General features: G+C 38.0%; 1 protein-coding gene across 5 annotated transcripts in view; it reads right to left on the reverse strand.

Annotated features, from left to right (window-relative positions):
- Positions 1-19,764, reverse strand: part of TTC3 (tetratricopeptide repeat domain 3) — a 64,464-nt gene that overhangs the window by 24,546 nt on the left and 20,154 nt on the right. For 4 of the 5 annotated variants that reach the window (XM_082304404.1, XM_082304405.1, XM_082304403.1 and 1 more), the window contains 11 exons: positions 18,421-18,472; positions 13,615-13,675; positions 11,159-11,225; positions 8,891-9,028; positions 7,788-7,868; positions 6,947-7,059; positions 4,602-4,728; positions 2,918-3,040; positions 2,637-2,738; positions 1,895-1,987; positions 1,097-1,161 (listed from right to left, as the gene is read on the reverse strand). In XM_082304404.1, coding sequence (XP_082160530.1) covers positions 1,097-1,161; positions 1,895-1,987; positions 2,637-2,738; positions 2,918-3,040; positions 4,602-4,728; positions 6,947-7,059; positions 7,788-7,868; positions 8,891-9,028; positions 11,159-11,225; positions 13,615-13,675; positions 18,421-18,472 — 1,022 coding nt within the window. The remainder of the gene's footprint in view (positions 1-1,096; positions 1,162-1,894; positions 1,988-2,636; positions 2,739-2,917; positions 3,041-4,601; positions 4,729-6,946; positions 7,060-7,787; positions 7,869-8,890; positions 9,029-11,158; positions 11,226-13,614; positions 13,676-18,420; positions 18,473-19,764) is intronic. The other variant, XM_082304406.1, reaches the window with a different exon arrangement.

Genomic DNA, 19,764 nt, shown 5'->3' on the forward strand with positions numbered 1-19,764 from the left:
TTTGAACCAAATATTAACATTTGATTCCTTTAACTTTTAAAAACCAATTTTGTTCATCCTCTCAGCATGATTCCTCATTACTTATTACACTTTTTTGTCAAGTAAGGTTAACTCGGTTATCTCAAAAGGTACATGCATCAACAACAGAAGTAGCATCGTTATATACAGTTTTTATTTACACTTTCTAAACATTCATACAAAGTCCGTTAGATAGCAAATGCTGTGGAACAGTGGTGTTGAACTTATGCCACACAATGATACCTCTCCCATCCAGCTAAAAATCTTGCTGAGTTTCTTCCCTCTAGCAACTGGGAGGAATAGAATGACACTTGCGATCTCAGACTGAAAATAGAGGTGGCATTCTAATCTAGATACACATGCAACGGAAGTCCAGGGTAATTAAGACACTCAATCCATTAAGAAGACCAACAGACACCCATTCTTTTAGTATTCCAGCTGTTAAGTATCTTAGCACAAATGAAAGACATGTACGGAGAGCAAAAGTAAAGAAAGAGTCCTCAAGTCCTGCACACAGCCGCCAAATCACAGTTTCCCACGTTACATCCCTGCCCATAGATTTCACTATAAAATTAGGTTTTAGGTATAAAGACGTAAAGATGACTGCAGCAATTTATATTAAAAAACTATTGGTTCAAATTGCCAGGAAGTCAATGGCACAATGGACAATTTATCCCTCAATACAGAGGTGTGGGAAATCAGATTTGCATCAACTCATATCCTGTATATCTGAAAACAGTTTCCTGTGGCCAAACTGAAAATGTTGTTTTTAAAGAACTGTACGACCACTAGAGAGCTACCAATAATTTATCCAGCAATACCAGTTAATGCCCTCCTGTGCTCATTATAAATCTGCAGCTCTGTATCTTATTTTACAAGTTAATTTAAACACTTTTATAATGGGATCATAACATATTTTATCAGAGTTTTTAGTTTGTCAGAGGCAAAGGGCAAGAATAGCTTTCCAAAGTATTTGTGGTATTTTAGCAATTCTTAAAAAGGCATGAAAACCAATCCTAGAGAAAACTGTTTTGTTCTCGAACTGATTCAACTTACTTTTAAAGAGCAGAGAGCTTACCTTGAACATTTCTGTTTAATACTGGGTCTTGGCGGTTCCTTGGTTTTTGTGATTTTTTGTTCAAACTACCAAAATAAGTGACATCATATTAATTAAATTTGGGTTACAATGCAACATTGCTGTACTCAAAACCCAGGAACATTTGATGCTTTGGAAAGCAGTAAAAGTAATACTACAAAAGAGATAATGCAGCCTACATAAGCCTCATGTGAAGGTCTACCTAAAATTATCTTCTACTGCTACAGCTTGGTATATAGCACTACTTCTTTATCAGTAGAAAAAACAGGTTGAAAGGTAACACAAAGTCAGGAAGAACTGGATGCTGTTTTGCTTTACTAGCAGGCAGGAAGTAAACTTTACATTTTTTGTTTGTTTGGTTGGTTGGTTTGGTTTGTTTTTTTTCTTCTCACAGACCAATACGGCTCTGGGAAGAAGTATCCATCTTCCTACGACTCTGTGGAGGGTAAGAGCACTCTTCCAGTACAATTATTTCATTTAGCAAGATTAGCTCTGAGTTAAACTAACAGATCTTTTCATGTTGCACAAGTTAAATATAAAACGAAGCTCCAGTTCCCACCCATGGCAATTCTAACCAATACCATAAGGTAATGCCTGCTCCATCAGAAAAGGCGGCAAGAAGAACAGGTAATTAATATTCCTAAATAATGCTCAGATTCTGTAGTTAAGATAGCATATTACTTATGTGTTTGCAGTTACATTCTCATCTTCACTTTATCTCCTGTACCAGAGTAAATATTTTAAAGCTTATTTTCATATTTTGTATGAACATTTACTTACTTCACATTTTACCAGTCCAGAAGACCTGAAAATAACTATTTTTGAAATAAGGCCTGTACAATCAGGAGTGAAACACAATTCTTGAAGAAAATCCTGTAGGAGAAGATGATACACACAACAGACATTTAAATCCATACAAAATCTATGTTCTTATATAGATTACAGTTTCTTAACTTAAGGTGGCCAAGGTAATTAAAGCTACCACATTCCTAAACTCTTACTGGATGAGGAAAGCAAGTGACAGCTGACTTGGCAAGGTCTGCAAATCAAAAGGATCCTAGATCTGTTACCTGTTCACATCATAACACCTGTTATTCCCAAAGCTATAGCAGAGCCCCTCCTCCTCCACCTTCACATTCAAGAGTCAACTTTAAATATATGATAACGTATTTTGTAAAATTCCTTTAGGCATACTAGTGTTGAACTGTTGCTTCAACAGCAAGACTGTAGAAGGAATAAAACTTCCATGTGGGAGGACATAAATGATGCAAGATAAACAGGCTAAGTGTACTAAGCCTTCACACAGACAGGCCTTTCTTCTGTAGACAACAGCAAGCTTTACCCACACTTGCATGTCAGAAAATTTAGCAAGAGACTCCTCTTTCCTTTGTCTCCTCCTGCCACTGTCATGTGGGTGGAACATCAGGCTGTAGCACTGCACTTCTCAGAAACTAAAGGAATGCTATAATCTTGACTAAAAAAAAGAAAAAATAAAGTGCTTATTGTCTGACACAGCTCTTACCTTATCATTTTTATCACTGTAGTTTGTCGTTTTCAACTTTTTCCAACAGCTGATATGAAACTCCACTCTACATTGCTGACAGCAAGTAATACGTATAAAACCCTAACATTGAGAAATAATATGAATTTAACATCTTTAAAAAAAAAACAGAAAACAGCACACAACTTAACAGTAGATGGGATAAGATGGTGTGTTCCAGATAGCTCTTTAATATGAAAGGGGGCAGAAAACATGTAAACATGAAGTTTTATTTCCCAAATGCTTTTAAACTAAAAATTTACCTTAAAGTCTGGATCTGTAAAATATATTTGGATTTTAGAGTGGCCATGGCATTGCTGATATCGACAAATTGCATCTGGTTCTGGAGGGAACTTGCATTCCTCAATACAATTCTTTAAAATCAACTGAGAAACACAAAATGATGTAAGACAAATTGCACAGAAACCAGGAAAAGATTCAATATCTACTTACAAACTTCTAGGGAACTCTGCAGTGAAACACACATCTCTTGTTGAACAGCAGATGACTAATACCAAAAGAACAACTCTTCTCTAGTGAAAGCTATGGAAGATTGTCCTTTTATGGCAAGATATTCAAAAGCTCGTTTGAACTTCCCTGCATACAGGTTTTTCTTGGACCAATGTTTTACATGCTGACCAATTCCAAACACGTGAGAATATAGTAAGTTTTCCATTGCCAAAATGATGAGCCAGATTACTCAGATAATGTGACGACAATGGAGTGCCTGCTCATTTCTGTCATATCCCAGCATTTCAGGAGTGCCTCACCTGGGATCTGCATTACAGGATCAAGTACATTCCCAGGGACAGCTCAGACCTGGCCCTGCACTGGAGCTAGTGAGATCTCCCAGAATAGCATCTGAGGTAAAGACATTTCAGTGGCTTTTTGTAAAGTCAGTTCAAGTCCCAAAGGGTTTGCACTGAGCCCAGATTAATAAAACATTAGTAGAAACAAACAGACCACCAGTTACAGCCTTTCAGATATTTGCATTACGCTCTCCAGAAGTCCCACACCACTGATGAATTACTGTGGTCGGATTGCTGTGGTGTCAGGTGGGGGGGTCTATGAGAAATCTTTAGGTCAGTTTTTGTTTAGGAAACAACAGTACTGCTGCTTCTACCAGAAACAAAACAGGTCAGTATAGTATAGCCAAGTTCATACACTGAATAACCTAGCACGTTCTACCATGTCAAACTGCCTCCATGCAGAGGAGCTCATGTGTCTTGCCTCTCGTGGCATGGTTTATCCAGAAACCCTTCACAAATAACAGTAACTCAATTATAGTTTAAAAACAATAATAATAGTAATTTTTTTTTTAAAAAAAGCTGTTCAGTGTGAGAAAGCAATTTGTAGTGTCAGAACCACAAATTAAGATTTTTCAGGTCAAACGGGGAATTTTACCATACAAGTCCAACTGCATCAACCAAGAACTATATGGTCAAACTCTCCTATTTGGTTTTAAATATAGCACCACTGCTGAGATTTTCAAGTTCACATTTTTGCTAATTCAAATTTTTAACCGGCTCTCTCTAGCATTATGTTGTGTATAGTATTCACATCTACTTAAAAGTTTGTTAACACTCAACTAAGAAGTTAACACATTATGAAACACTTGGAGCAGATCAGAACCATATTATTACATAAAAATACTCAATCATAGAGCCTGACACAGAGCCCCTGCCCTTGTGCTGTAAACAGGATGCTTCCCAGGTGTTCAAATTTGTCATCACGAGTTCTGCTCTACAAAGGCCAGGCCTTCAGGCTGACAACACTCCAGACAATGAGCAGCAGCGGTTGCACTGACTGCTCCAGGCTGAACCCTCCCTTTCCCCCACCATCCTCCTTTGGCCTTGACAATGGGGAGGCAGGGAGGAGGATGACAACCTTTTTGGAAAGGCCATTTGACGGAACAGGTTTTTATGCCTTTTTTTTTTTTAAACATACCTGTAAATTCTCTGTTCGTGTCTCTTCAATGACCTGAGATGTTGTGGGCCAAGTTAATACCCCAGGTACAATCTTGCGATTAACCATTGTTTGTGATTTCAAGAACTGATCGAGTGCATCTGAAAATCTGAAGTTTGAAACAGGTACAACATGTTCAGATTATATATGAATAACTTCTGCATGGCCTGTAATACTTTCACGATTCATTTTACGATCCAAGAGAAAAAAAAAAGTAAAAAACTGTAAGAGTACGTGGAATGGAAGAGCAGCTGGTTCATTAAGTTAACTGTTTAAGGAGCCTTCAGTATAAAAGACTCAAGGTGTGAGCCAGTAAGCCAGCCTGGGTAAGGGGCCCAGAGTCCAGGCACAGGTATGAGGCAGACTGAGAGCTTGCGCTGATATTCACGGGACCCATGAACGTGGGTGTGCTTGTCAATCTAGAGAGTGAGGGCACGCGTATGCTCATTAGTGACCTTCAACCCTGACCAGCCAGGGCGGAGGCACAGAATACTTGTATTTTACATGAGTTCAGGTAGTGCTATACATGGGAGCTGCTCTACCTGGGGCAGTCTGGGTGGCCAGCTGTGTTGTCATGCGTGCGTGCGTGTGTGTGTGTGTATGCACCTCTTTGGGACACACACACAGCCTCACTACAGGTCAAAACTGCCAAGGGAAACAACAGCCACGCAGACACCTCCTGGGTCTCAGACTACACCTGGCTATGCTGCGGCAGTGGGAAGGAGGAATCCCCTCTCAGCATCCAACACTCTCTGACCAGGTGCTTTTAGATATTCCACGTGAGGAGGGTTTAACGTTTAACATCAAACTTATTTATTTGGCATTGTACTGGGTTTACATGGCAAGGTTGGGCGGGTGGGTGGAGGCCAGTGCTGCAGGGGTGGTCTCTGTGAGGAGAGGCTGGGGCTGCCCCACTCCGGACACAGCCAGTTCCAGTCGGTTCCAGTGAACCCACCACAGGGCACAGCTGAGCCCCTCAGGCAAGATGGTGGCACCTCAGGGAAAACATGGGTAAGAAAGGACAAAACATACTGCATGGCTGTGAGGAGTAAGGAAAAAAAAAAAAAAAAAGTGTGAGAAACAGCCCTGCCAGCACCAAGGTAAGAAGGAGGAGGGGAGGAGGTGCTCCAGGCATGGAGCAGAGATTCCCCTGCAGCCCCTGGAGAGGACCCCGCTGGAGCAGGTATCCGCACTGCAGCTGTGGAGGACCCCTGCCAGAGCAGGTGGATGTGCCCCGAAGGAACGGCAGAGAGGCCCCACGCTGCAGCAGGGGAGGAGTGGAGGAAGGAGCGGCAGAGAGGCGCTGTTATAGACTGACCACAGTCCCCATTCCCCACCCCCCTGCGCCGCTCTGGGGAGGAGGAGGTAGAGGAGTCAGGCATGAGGCGGGGGAGGCGATTTTAGTTTTCTACTTTGTTTCCCGCCATCCAACTCTATTTTAACAGGCAATAAATCAAATTATTTTTCCTCAAGTTGAGCCTGTTTTGCCTTTGACTGTAATTAGCAAGTGATCTCCCTGTCTTTATCTCAACCCCTGGGCTTTTTCATCTTAATTTTCTCCTCCTCTCCCGCTGAGGAGGGGGAGTGGGAGCGCAGCTGGGTGAGGGTCTGGCAGCCAACCAAGATCAACCCACCACAGCCCTTACGGGGGATTTTGATTAAGTAGAGCAATACAGTGATATACTGAAATCACAACACAAGCATAACATAGCAATTGCAACACACAGTTGAGTCAATACAAACACCGATTCCCATTACCAGTCTCTGTATGCTTACCATCAGGACACTGGGAAGAAATACCACCAGGAATACATGGGTTGAAGCCAGCTCGAGCCCTTTGCTCTCCAGTTTATGAGTTGTCCAGTTTCTGCACTTTATGTTTGGCTGAGCCACATATACACTCCCCCTCTCTCCCCATGCTGGTCTGGCGAGCTCAGGAAGACATTACTCTTTATCTGTCTCAGGGAACCCAATGACTCACTTGTGCAGCTGCCTTATCTAAAACCAAGGTCACCGTCCAGTCTCCCTGGTGTCGAGATAAGTTAAGCTTTCTTTACGATACATTTTTCCCCGAGATCATTGTTTTTTTGCCCTTCTACGAGCTCTCCTCCACTGCAGGGGTATGCTGGCTGGTCATATCCCCATGCCCTGCAGTCCGCTCGATTCAGCGGCTTCCATTACATCCTTAGCAGTAACAAAGTTGTAATAAATCAGTCTGATGTATGAATTTAGTGATTAACAAGGACTAATTAAAAAAAACCCCACACTTGGTTTCTCAAATGAAAATATTTTTTGTATCAAATATTGAAGCTTTATATTATACCAACCTGTTTTGTCTGAGGTACACTTTTCCAATTCCATAGTATGCCAAACAACCAAATCTTTCTTCCTGGTACTGTTCAATTATTTTCTTAAACTGGTCTTCAGCCTTTGCCAATGCCTTCAGAATAAATTTAAGACAAAAATATGTGATGCTGCCAGAAGCTTTTCACTTTTCCTCTGCTTGTTTTGCTCCAGTAGAGTGGGTCAGTATGCCCTATTCTTTGATCAGTCTTATGAACAGTAAAAGGAATTAAGCAACCTTATGGTCACACACAAAGGCTTCCCTTTTTTTAAAACAGAAACTTATTCTGTAAACATGGGCTCCCTCTGAAATATTGAAATTAAATGATTGAACTCACTGAGCTACAAACACCCAGACATTTTAAAATTCATTGTAAGACACTAAATATTTTTAAACACTTTATTTAAAAAAACAAACAAACAAACAAAACAAACCCCCAAAAAATGAAAACAACCCACATGTCTGTTTTGGTGTTTTCTAGAACCAAAAGCCTTCTCTTTCTCTTGTTTTAGTAGCAGAATGTTTGTTAGAAAGACTAGTGCATAACCACATTACAACAAAGTAGAAGAAAAATAGTTGACTATACTCCATTAATACTTAAGAATTTAATTAGAAAGCTTAAAAAGAAATTTTATTTGGTAGCTTAATTTATCCCAAACCATTAAAGATCTAGTCTCAGATATTAAACCATATGATTTTCTAAAATGTGACAAAGGCTTTCCTTCCCCACTCATTTTATGTCTGTTAAGAAGAGACAGAAATGGATGACCAACTACCTGAACTAGAATTTTGAATAAAAGCAATATAGTGGCTTAATATCATACCTCAGGCTGTCCTATTCCAAGAAGAGCAGTGGCATGTCCATAGATGATTACAACATAATTAATAATACGAAGTTTCAGTTGCTGCAAATAGAGTCAAATTACAGTAGTAGCACGCACAAAAACACTTTGCTGTTAACTAGAACGTTATTGTCTACTGTGAACTGAAGACGTTCACTACAACAGAGATAGGAAACTCTTTTCTCATCCTTCTTATTATAGCCTCTACCCAGATCTATGTTACAATTAGCATAAAAAGCGAAGGTTAACTACACCTTTACTGCTGGTCATTTGGCAGCCCTATAGATTTCAAAGTGATACATCCTGAAACATCTGCTTTTAGGAAGGCTGTAACTACAGGCCTTACTATGTTGACTTCATGAAGTGCAGTGTGTCTTTGCTATATTTTATGTTCAGAATCGAGCAGACTTTTTTTCTTTTTTTTTTTTAAATAAAGAATTTTTTCTTCCTAATAAACTAGGTCGCAATTACAGATGGATTGGTGCATTACTTGCTTAGACACAATTCTTGTTGGCACTGCAACAGCCCTTACTAAGATGGGAGCTTGAAACACAGCAACGCAGGTGCAGACACATTGTCACGTAAAACTTAACACTACAGTACAATAATTTACAGAAATCCAGGATGACAAATGGGTCAGTGGCTGATTGGCTAGATACATTTACACAAAATTTCACAGTATTTGCCAAAGAGTTATCTGACCTGAAGAATATAAATTCTTTTTACCCTACATTATTATGAATAAAGGTTAAGCTGACAACAGACAGTAGTTTCTTATCAAATAAGATATTTGATAAGAGTATCTTATGCTTCTAAGAATATTATTTTGGTAAATATTTTTTTAGATTGCATCTAGAAATGCACGTATATGCTCAATATTACCAAAATACATCCTGCGCTACTATCCTGTTATCATCTGTAAGCTCCTTGGCATACACACCAGTGAAACACTTGGCACTGTAGTCAACATCACAGGCAACAATTCAATAATAATGACTATTCTGGTGGAAGGAAAGAATGAAACACAATATTGAAAGCATAAACTTCAATTACCCTAATAAACTAAGTTATTCATCACAGTTTACCTTTAATTCTGAAGGATTTAGAATGCTCAACAGCTGTGAAAAGGCTTGTTCAGCACTGTGACACCGCTGGTCCATCAAGGCTGTATAACCATCATGAACAAGGGATTTAACTGCTTCTGGCAACATAGTTAAATCCACCTGAAATATTTAGGAAAACAGTAAGTCCAGAAGAAAACCATCTTTTCCTTTTTTTATTTCTTTTTTAAAAAACAAGCAAGATAATTGGTAAAATACTTAGCCAACAGAAGGCTGTTAAAATGCTGTACTTCCTACAGTTTTATCACAATTCCACTTTTAAAGCAGCAAATCAGGTACATCTTTATAAACCTCTGTTTTAAATTCAACTTCTAAAAATTTAAGATTTTCATGGACCTACTGTTGCTAATCTCTTAAAAATCTAGGTTTTGTTCTAAGTTTAGATCCTTTTTTCTCCAGAAAGTTTAAAGTTTAGTTCAAGCATCATTTAAATCTTTACTGCATATTAAAAAAAAAAAAAAAAAAAAACAACCAACTCAAAACTTATGCTTTTCCCCACTTGTACACTCCATTTTATGTACAAACATTTTTGAAAAACCCGAGAACTACTTCATTCTGCCCACACTTTCTCCCCATCTAGGTTAACGGTTAACACTAGAAGGTTTCAGAACGCATTATGTTATAAGCCTTTCACTACAGATACTTCCTGAAGTCTCCGGGAATTTCCAGCAGTGAGACTGTAAATCAGGGCAGACAGTTGCAGGATTAGGAACTTCTATTCTCTCAATCTGTTGAAACACTAAAATAAAACTAGCTTTGGGAAGCAGATCATTGTGCCAGGGTAGAAGTAATTCAACTCTTTAAAAAGCTCTTCCAACACCTACTCCTGCAATCACAAGCAAAAAACCAAAGAACAAGGAGGCCCACCTGTGTATTTTAGGCCACTACCTCATTTCACTATGAATTAATCTTCGGTATGAAGTAATCCTGCTTTGCAAGTTTTTCATTAACTGCCCTTTCCCTTCCCTCCCCCCGCCCCATGTTAAAATCTGAGCCTGGGATTCTGAAGACAGGGTTGTGGGAAGAGAGAAATTGAAAGAATGGGAAGATTTGGGAAGAATGGAACATAAAAAAAAAAAAAAAAATTAGGCAACTCAAAAGTATTAACATTATTCTAACGGTGTACTTAATTGTATTCCTGTGAACTGAACTAGGCTTTTACATACTAAATTTAATGCATGTCCTGAATGTACTTTCCTGAGCATCTACGAATTTTGATCTTACTTTGTTTTCATCCTGTCAACTGACCAAAAAGGACAAGCATAAGAAAATACCCATGATCTAATGACAGTTAAAAAAAAGTGTCAGAGACAGTGAGTGGAAGCTACAAATAGATACAGAAAAAAACAAAATGCAGAAATGAGTTAATGAAAAATTAAGACTTATTTTAATTCCTAGAACTACTGATACAAGGTAATGCTGTCAGAGCATATAGTTACAGAACAGAACAAATTGTATTAATTTAATGTTATGCTACTTGACATATGGAACTGATTAAGCCAACTAAAAATGGTACTTTCAACACTAGTAATGCCAAAAATAGGTATTTTAAAGGAATTAAGGGGTCTTAGCGCAGGCAGAATCTGCACCTTCTCCTCAATCCAGTTTGCTCTCATGAGGTAATTAACCAGAATAGAGATTTCTGGTATTTACTAAATCAACAGAGAGGAAATTACTAATTGTGTATGTGCCCATGTTTCATTCAAGAACTTTGGGATGCTCATCATTCATTACTGATAAGACCTGAGAAGGAGAACTCTCAATTTATGAATTTCATAGCATTTCAAACAGCCATTCAACAAAATGTTGTATGACTATTTCCAAACGTCGGTATCAAACACAGGAAAACACATTTAGGCAGAACTTTGGGAAGGGCATTATAAACCCCCGAATGATTCCCAGCGATTTTTGTAGTTTTTCTTACAAATTAAGATACAAGGGAGCTATATTACTAACTCATGTTTCTAGCTAAGTTATTCTATGACTACACAGAGTTTTGTTACGCTAATTTCCAGTGTGAGGTCTTAGAGGAGAGGAAGGAGAAGCAAATAGAAGACTAACAGCAACAAGACAGTATAAATCCGTGTAACCACATAATCTTTGCCTCCTGATAAAAGTCAGGCTAAGCATGAAGTCGTAAATTTTTGAATGAATCGAGATTTTTGGACAGTGTTATTAAAAGGTGACAAATCATTTATGCTTAAGGCCGTATGCTAATCAGTTCCCAGTTACCTGTTGCATAGTACAGAAGAGTTTATCTTGGATGGCTTTAGCCTCTATCTTCAAATCAAGGTGATCTCTACAAATAACAGGACAATGGCATCATGAATTTGTACATGTACTTTATATGTAATCTTATTTTCAAGAAACAGAAATTTCTGCGCTTTTATCAACCATATCACATTTGCCAACATGCTAGAGATTATTATGGCACACTTTCACAATTGTGGTAACAAGTACTGTAACAGTATCAAGGATTATGATACTGTTCATATAATTCATATACTTCTGGCTCGAGAATCACTAAGGCTTCAGGAAACTAGGAGTCTTCGCCATCATTTTATTTGTTTTCTTTTATCTTCTCCACCTTATTCTCAGCTGACTTGATCTTATGAAGGGGTGGGATAGATGACTAGAGAATTTCCCTACACCAAAGGCAGTAGTATAAGAAGGTGCTTAGGCCTCTTTCCCCTTCTCTACTTTTCCTAAGTACAAGATCCTTTATCCTAGCATAACAACTGCTTAAAATCAAATACATGGAGCAGCTATGCATGGTGGAGGCAGGGAGAGCAGGGAAGAGAGTAACAGAGTTGTTCTTCCCAGCTGCTCCTTTCCACTACTGCACCAGAAACGCCATGCACAACTAGAGAACGGAGAAAGTATAATGAAGAGGCAAAGTGTTGCTTGATGCTCTAACCTAAATCCTCGAGGCTAAGATTGCTACTCAATCCTTAATGCTACTATATTGCCTGTTGCTAACGTATATTCAGTTCTGGCCCACATTCAAAGGCATCAAACACTCATCATCTGAGATAAAATTCTTCACTGTGTCAGAGGATTCCCTAGATTTTTGGAAGCAAAGCAACTTGCTAATTACAGAAATGGAGATAAGATTGTAACTGACCATGGACCTCACTTGCTGAGAAATACTGTATTGTTTTTTCCAGGTCTAATAAACTTCCTTGTGAGAGAAGCAATTTTGCAGATGGTTCAGTTACTTTAAAGACAATTTGTTCCCCTAGTGAATTTCCCCCACCTTAAAGTGAAAGAAGGAAGAAGTCAGTTCCAACCCAGTTAAATAACATAAATGACCTCTCCTGTGACAAAGTTTCAATTGTCCTAGCTACAGTGGTATTCAAAAAAGAGTTATGGAAAAACAAAAGGATTGTACTGTAATAAATATAGATTAAAAGATGGTAGACGTTGTGGTCACACTTTGATTAGGACTGGGGATAGTCAGGTTCAGCTCCCAGGTTTCCTAAAGGCTTGGACTCTTCTACATGAAAAAATTGCCTTTAAAAATTATCACTTTTCTATTTCAATAACAACAGCTTATTTTGCTGTACCCCTCATCCGTTTTCAATAACCCTAAACACAACTAAAAAACACTAGCTGAAGAAGCATAGAAGCAAGAAAGTACAGTCAGCTTAATTTGTCTAATTTCACAGCTCAGGTTAAACCACTGAAAGCTTCCATTCTGCTTGGCCTTAAGCAGTAAGTCGTCATTTGCCCCAGTCATCTTAGAAATAAGTCAGCAGTAACAGTTCTTTACTCCTTAACTATCTATTAGATGAGCATTGGCAAATGGAATCACCTATAAAGGCAGCAATTTCCTCAAACCTGTTTGGAGCACACTGGCCCTAGTATCACTGGAAATAATTATTACTTTTATGAAACCTTGTTTTAAATGTTGTAACAGATGGAAGCATAAATTTTGGCCATAAAGTCTATAGTGCTTTTTATCTCGACGAATTTAACTTTGGCCCCAAGCCATCAAACATACTCATTTACATTAAGCATGTTCTACCGTGAGTATTCTTGTACTTAGAATTAGACATTTATATGCTTTAAGCAAAGATTCAAGTCTACAAACAACTAAAGGATTCTAAGTAAAAGTTCTTCTGTAGTATTCAATTCTGAGACTGACTTACAATGCTTTCCTCACAGTCAAATCTCTTTTTCTTAGTAAGCACATGAAGTGTCAGAGAAGTTTTAAAAATTATTTGGTCACAGAGTAGCACTAGTACAGGGAGGCCTTGAAAAATAAGATAGAGCTTGAGTTATGTTGTGGTGCAAGTTTGAGCATAACAATTGGAACAAGATTCCTATTATCTTTTGCTGTAAAGGAAGCGCATTTTTTATTATGGCTATACTGTGTGACTTGCTTTTGGGCAACAGTGTTTAAACTGCAGTTATTAAAATTATGCCTTCATTTACTAAAATTCAACTGAGCTTTGGAAAATATTTAGTTTTCAAGTAATAACTCAGGCTCTTCATGAAAACTGGAATTTTGTGAACTTTAATCAGCTATCTTAACATGAACTATACCCTGAAGAGTATGTACACAATGTAAACAAAGCAATTAGCAAAGAGCAAGCAGCAAGTCAAAGTTGCATTAACTCCTTTTTAAGTGCTACATAAAGTAATGCAAAATAGTAATAAATTAAAAAATAAATACAATTTCTTACCCCGTCTTTTCAGAGTCACCAGGTTTGGGTTTTGGCCTTCCTTTGTTTTGATGAATTTGGCCTGTAATGAGAAAAAGCATTTCAAACAAAATGATCATCACCTAAAACAAAGGAAAAAAAAACCACTCGGAACTCACATTTTGCTTTATACATAATAGATCCTAAACATTTACAGTAACGAAAACTAACACAACCGAGAATGTTTTCAAAAAGCCACTTCTCAGTGTTACAGCATGAATTTTATATTATTTTTATTAAGTAGTATAGGATTTTATTAATCCTATAAAGGGGAAAAGATACTTCAAATAAACAGAAGAATCTTAAAATTCTGTATGATCTGACTCTACAATATTGTAACAACTATTAAAGTGGACTTCAAGCTAAACAAATCAGTATGTTATGCAAAACCACAGTTGACATTATTCACTATTAGTTGATAACTAGAATTTTTAAAGAGAATAATAGATCACCATGGATGTTTCAGTTTGACTACAGGAATTATACAGAAAGTGTCCGCTACTTCAAAAATACATTGCTAAAGGAGTTAAGTTCAACTCATGCTAATCTTAGAAATGTAAACATAGGAGTCCAACTGAGATAAATGTCCCTGATTACAAAATAAAAATGTTTGACGATGTGGAAGTACTGGATCACAAAGACAAGAAAGAACCTATCATGTGATAATGATTCATTTCTAACTCTGAAACTTAATGTCAAAGACTTAACACAAAACTTTACCAATACACTTCACAACTTCAGAGATCTAACACTGTTGTTGATTAGTTACAGGGCTCTACAAGCCAAGTAAACAATTCATTAGTAACAAGGAAGAAGAAAATATTTTAATACTTTATTGTAATTGGTCAAACCCAGGAAGCCATGCCATTAACTGCAAAATAATCTCTCAACTGTTTTCTGTGGAATTAAAACGTAACATTGGGCATCTGAATGTGCACATGCATACTCGTGATTAAGTCAAGAAGTTTTTAATTTTCAAGAATTTTAAGTTAGAACTTTACAAGGCCTTAACGACTCAACAGCAACAGTGACAAAATCCACTTAGGGGAGAGCTGCCTTCTAGTAACAGGACGATTAGACAAGCAAGGAAAAAATAGCATTTCTGGACTGGTAAGGGACCAACATGCAGCTGATTAATTCAGCTGCAGAACTGCTGAGCATCACAGGTTGCAGGTGTTCCTTGTTACACATGGTAAGTTGACAGGGTGCAGAGCAGCAGATTATTTTGCTAGTTAAACCTAATGAATTTTACAAGGCATACAGGAATGCCTTCTGCTTCAGCTACCTGTTCCAAGAGGGGATAGTTCCAGCTATCATCTTTCAGAAGCTGCTTAGGAGGCAACTGTGGCTTCCTAATATTGGACACAATCACACAGACAACATACAGTCCAGCACATGGATTCAAGCTATTTGAGCACTGGAACCCAAACATAAGCTGTAGCTACCTAAATCATTAAATATGGCTTGATTTATTATTACACCTATGCTGAAGTACCCTAAAATCAAATTTGAAAAAAGGAGTTGTTAATTTTATATCTAAAGTTTCGGTAACTATCTATGCTTAAAAATGTTTATTTCATGATATTCAGAAGTATTTTATATGATTAGATACAAAATACTGGAAGACACTGATGGTGGACAAATACTCATCCAAATGGAATATATCCATTTGAGTAATCTCACTCAAGCCAGTGGGATGTCTCATGTACTCATTTCTCAAGTTAAATCGTACGCATACACACTTCATGCTTTGTGCCACAAGTAATCTTTCGTTGAAAACAACTGACATAAAATTTAAATTAATCAGAACAAAAATCAAGCATCATGAAGACCAAACACGTTCAGAATTATTTTCTTGAAACTGGCACACAGGAGTCTGAATAGGTGTCTGTTGAAACAGTTCATACGCATTAAAAACTCCAAAGCTACAGTAACAATCATCACAAATTCCTCATAACAGAGACAGTTAAATGATGGAAAACAATAATCCTTTTGAAAGCCAGAAAACATTTCAAGCATATCATCATTTAACCATTTAGATATAGAGATATATTACCTCTTCTTCATTATAAAGGTTCCCTTCCCTTAAGGAACCGATCTATCATTCAAAACTAAATCTTAATGAAGGTAAAGGAATATAAGCCTTCCCTCTCACCATCAAAAGAAAGAATTAATCAGCACTATTTTTTCATTGAATGATCTAATTTTAAAAGCCATTCAACAAAATTATTTCAGAAAAATTTCCTGCAGAAACTATTGCTCCCATATACCACTCAACTTAAAAAGATACTACTTTCAGATTTTTAAAAAATACTTTTAAATAAAAGTAACGAGCAAATCCTGCTGAATTATAGTTAAAATACTTAAGGAGATATATTAATTGAACAGCAAACATGATTCACTTACCCCACAAACATTTTAAAATATTAGTAGTATTGCTTTTGCTAGACATTCCCATTAGGAGCAAACAAAGATATTTAACAGAAATGTATACATGCTCAAAAAAATAGCACATGCAGACAAAAAATGAAATTAAAAAGGACAGTAACTTTAAGACAAGATACAGTGGCATAAAGTTCCTTTACATTAAATCTCCTGCAAGTCTTACGTCTTTAAGTGAACAAAGGCTAAGAAAAGGAAAGCTATTCCTCCCCACCCACAGTGAACTTGCATCAGCTAGTCATTCAGAGCGAAACTCCTCCTTTCAAACCAAAGCCAAATCAAATATTTTCTTCTACATCAGTACTGACATAAGAAGTATGAGGGGGAGAGGAGGAGGAGGAAGGAAGAACAGAAAAAACACACACATGGAATCAGCACAACGTTTTTTTGAAATTACTACGCAACATTTCATTGTCCTATGATCTCTTTAGCCTAGAAGAGTTTTCAGTTCTCTCCCAACATTCAGCCTTTCACTATCCCTCTTCCCTCCTCAACCTCTCTAAAAATCAGCTATCCTTCTGACACCCTGCCCCTTCACCAATATCAGCAGCATAGATAGACTGCAGACACCCTGCCCTTGACCCGTACGGGCAGCACAGACAGACTGCCGACACCCTGCCCCCTGACCAACATCAGCAGCAGGACGCTGCCCACATTATTCACGTAAAGTACGATTCTCTCAAATTGCACTGCTGTTGGTGGAGCCAAGGGGCAGTGCAACTCTTACCTGCATTCAAATGGCATTTGCACGATTTGGTCTTGCTGCCAGGTGGCCTGGACACCAAGTGTCCCTGGCAGTCCACTGGAGCCAGGCTGTCACTTAAAATCCTGCGTTTGCTGTCGGTGACTGGGCGGGTCACCGTATGGGTGCGTAGTCGCTGATCTTTTCCACTGCCTCAATAAAGCTTTGTTTTATCATATGTGGTCAGACTCCATTACTGTTCAGACCACACCTTCTCGCTCAGGAGAGTGTCTGGATTCACTTAGTTGTCACTTGCTTCAAACGCATTCAAAATTCCTTATGTCTTCCGTGCATTTCTTATTTTGGCCCTTCACATCTACATATAGTTCCTCAAAACTGATTTGTCTTCCAGAGCTTGACTTCCCCTTTCTAAACCCCTTCCCTCATTTAAGGTCTCTGCAATAAGTTCCTTCTGCACTTTATAGTTTCTTCTTTTCTTTTTTTACTACCTACCACATTGCATCTTTTCAACAAATTCATCTTGACTCTTCTTTTGCAACCTTTCCCACATTTTCCATCTCCCAATACATCCTCTAATTCTTCAAGATGTTCGCATATGTCCAAAGTCCACAAGAGCAAGACCACTTCTCCTGCTGCTCGTTTTAAAATAACATTTTGTAATATATCTTCACTGGCTTCCTGAAGTCAAATTTTGAAGTGCTCTGCATTTTCGTACCTATTCAGCTAAGTGTTTAGTTACGCGAAGTCCAAAGAACAGTACGGCTGAGCATCAAGGACTTCAGACCATTGCATGGCCAGGACTAGAAGGACCCACCACCTTGGAGGTCACAACTTTAGAATACAGCGAGAGCATGCAGCCGGTCCAGATCCAGTAGCAGTATTCTATACAAACATTATTAATAAGAACAATTTCTGAATGTCAGGGAAATATCTTATGCTTTCTTGGTTACAGCAGGTTTAGCAGGTGATAAAACAACCAAGCAAAATTCAGGAAAGGACTTCACTTTGAGGATCAGAACTGCTTGCACTTCACTTTCACTGCAGAAAAGTAGCTCTGGCACTGTGGGAGTTTTGGGGGGGTGGGAGTTCTCTCTATAAAAGGGTTGGGGTTTTTTTTTAATGAATAAAAAAATCATCATGAAAAATAAATCACACCAACTTATACCTCTTGAAGTTTGTAGCTAAAGATCCACTCCGACAAATATTTTGTGGCCTCCTTCCTCTCTAACTGCAGAAATATTTTCTTAAGGATCTATATGGAGCTTTTCGTAATCACAAATAAATTATGAATATTGAAACTACCCACACACTTCTCTTAAATTTAGATCCTTTTAGATCCTATACTTGTCTCAGAAGGAGGGAAAGCATTTCTAGCCTGTGACACAGCATCCTACTTTTTAGTTTCACTTTCAATTCTGAATTGATCCACGTAAAGTTGATTCAAACTACGAAAGCACGAAGGAAATAAGATAGAAATACAGAAGAGAAGAAGTATCTAAGTAACTGCACGCTAACGGGAAAAGAAGTGAAACATGACAGCTTACTGTTGTGAAAATAACACTAGATACACTTTTGCTTATTAATAACGGCAACAGCAAAGGAAGAACCGACTCGGACTTGATAAACAGCAAAAACAAACTCACTTGGAAACTCCAGAGACCAGCCTTTGCTTTCTGTTCTTTGGATGTCAGTCACCTAATGACAAATATATTAGCTTGGTTTTACACAGATAACAAAAAACCAAATAGATATTACTCACTAAATTTAAACAAAGAAAAAAGCTAAAACAGTAAAATTTAAACAAAGAAATCACAGCAATATTATGTCCCCAATCAAGAGGTAAAGAAAAATAATTTCATTAATCAAAGTGTATTTGTACACTTGTACGTTTTTCCCCCCAAATTCATATCAATTTATATTATCTACTACTCTGACAAATACTAGCCTTTCTTCCAGTAATATTCATCCTAAAGGAAGATAAATTTACACAGACCTACATGATGAAGATTTTCATAGCATAAAAGCAGATGAAAGTTTTCATAAGACAGTCAAAAATCTCTAAGCGCTTCTTGTGTGTTCTTGTGTGTTGATCCCTTTCTTTTTGAACAAGTTCTATTTCCTTCCCTTTGCCCTTGTACATTGGTTTCATTTTCCCTGCTATGGAGTCACTTTTTTGATGCCCCGCCCTCCTGTGAAAAACTGAAAGGGTTTTTTCACATGTGCAGGCTACATTGTTTTGACCTTGCTAGCAGATTCACATTATTTATCATCTTGTTTTTTATGTTACATAGCTGATCTATAACACACTTTATAGGCTAAATTATAATAAACTATTTATTAATTAGCTTACAATAATGGTAGTAAAGACAATCAGAAAGAGGTACAAATGTTTCTTTTAAATTAATAATTAGTGCAAAAGAGAAGAACTGTCTGTAAGCAAACTGGAGCTTGATTATTAAATTTTTAATTCCATGCTGTTACAGCAGGATTGTCACAGTCTGCATGCATCTAGCAAAGCAAACCATTCAGGAAACATTACACACAGGAATGGTTTACAGGTTCCCCATGATACTGGACATGAGACAGACACTAAGACAGCAACAGCTGGGAAATTCCACTGACATCTACTAGCAAAACCCACCTAAAACAACATAACTACCAACAAAATCCCCCAACTTTCCACTTTTTTTGGGTGTGTGTTTGTTTTTTAAGGAATAAAAACATATGTACTGGTTTTGGCTGGGATAAAGTTAATTTTCCTCATAGCAGCTCGTATGGTGCTGTGTTTTAGATTTGTGCTGAAAACAGCATGATAACACAGGGATGTTTTAGCTACTGCTGAGCAGTGCTTGCACAGCATCAAGGCCTCTTCTGTTTCACATGCTGCCCCGGCCAGCAAATAGGCTGGGGATGCACGAGAAGTTGGGAGGGGACACAGCTGGACAGCTGACCCCAGTGGACCAAAGGGATATCCCAGACCACATGAC

This window comes from Platalea leucorodia, assembly GCF_965183815.1.
Source record: "Platalea leucorodia genome assembly, chromosome: 2".
Taxonomy (NCBI): domain Eukaryota; kingdom Metazoa; phylum Chordata; class Aves; order Pelecaniformes; family Threskiornithidae; genus Platalea; species Platalea leucorodia.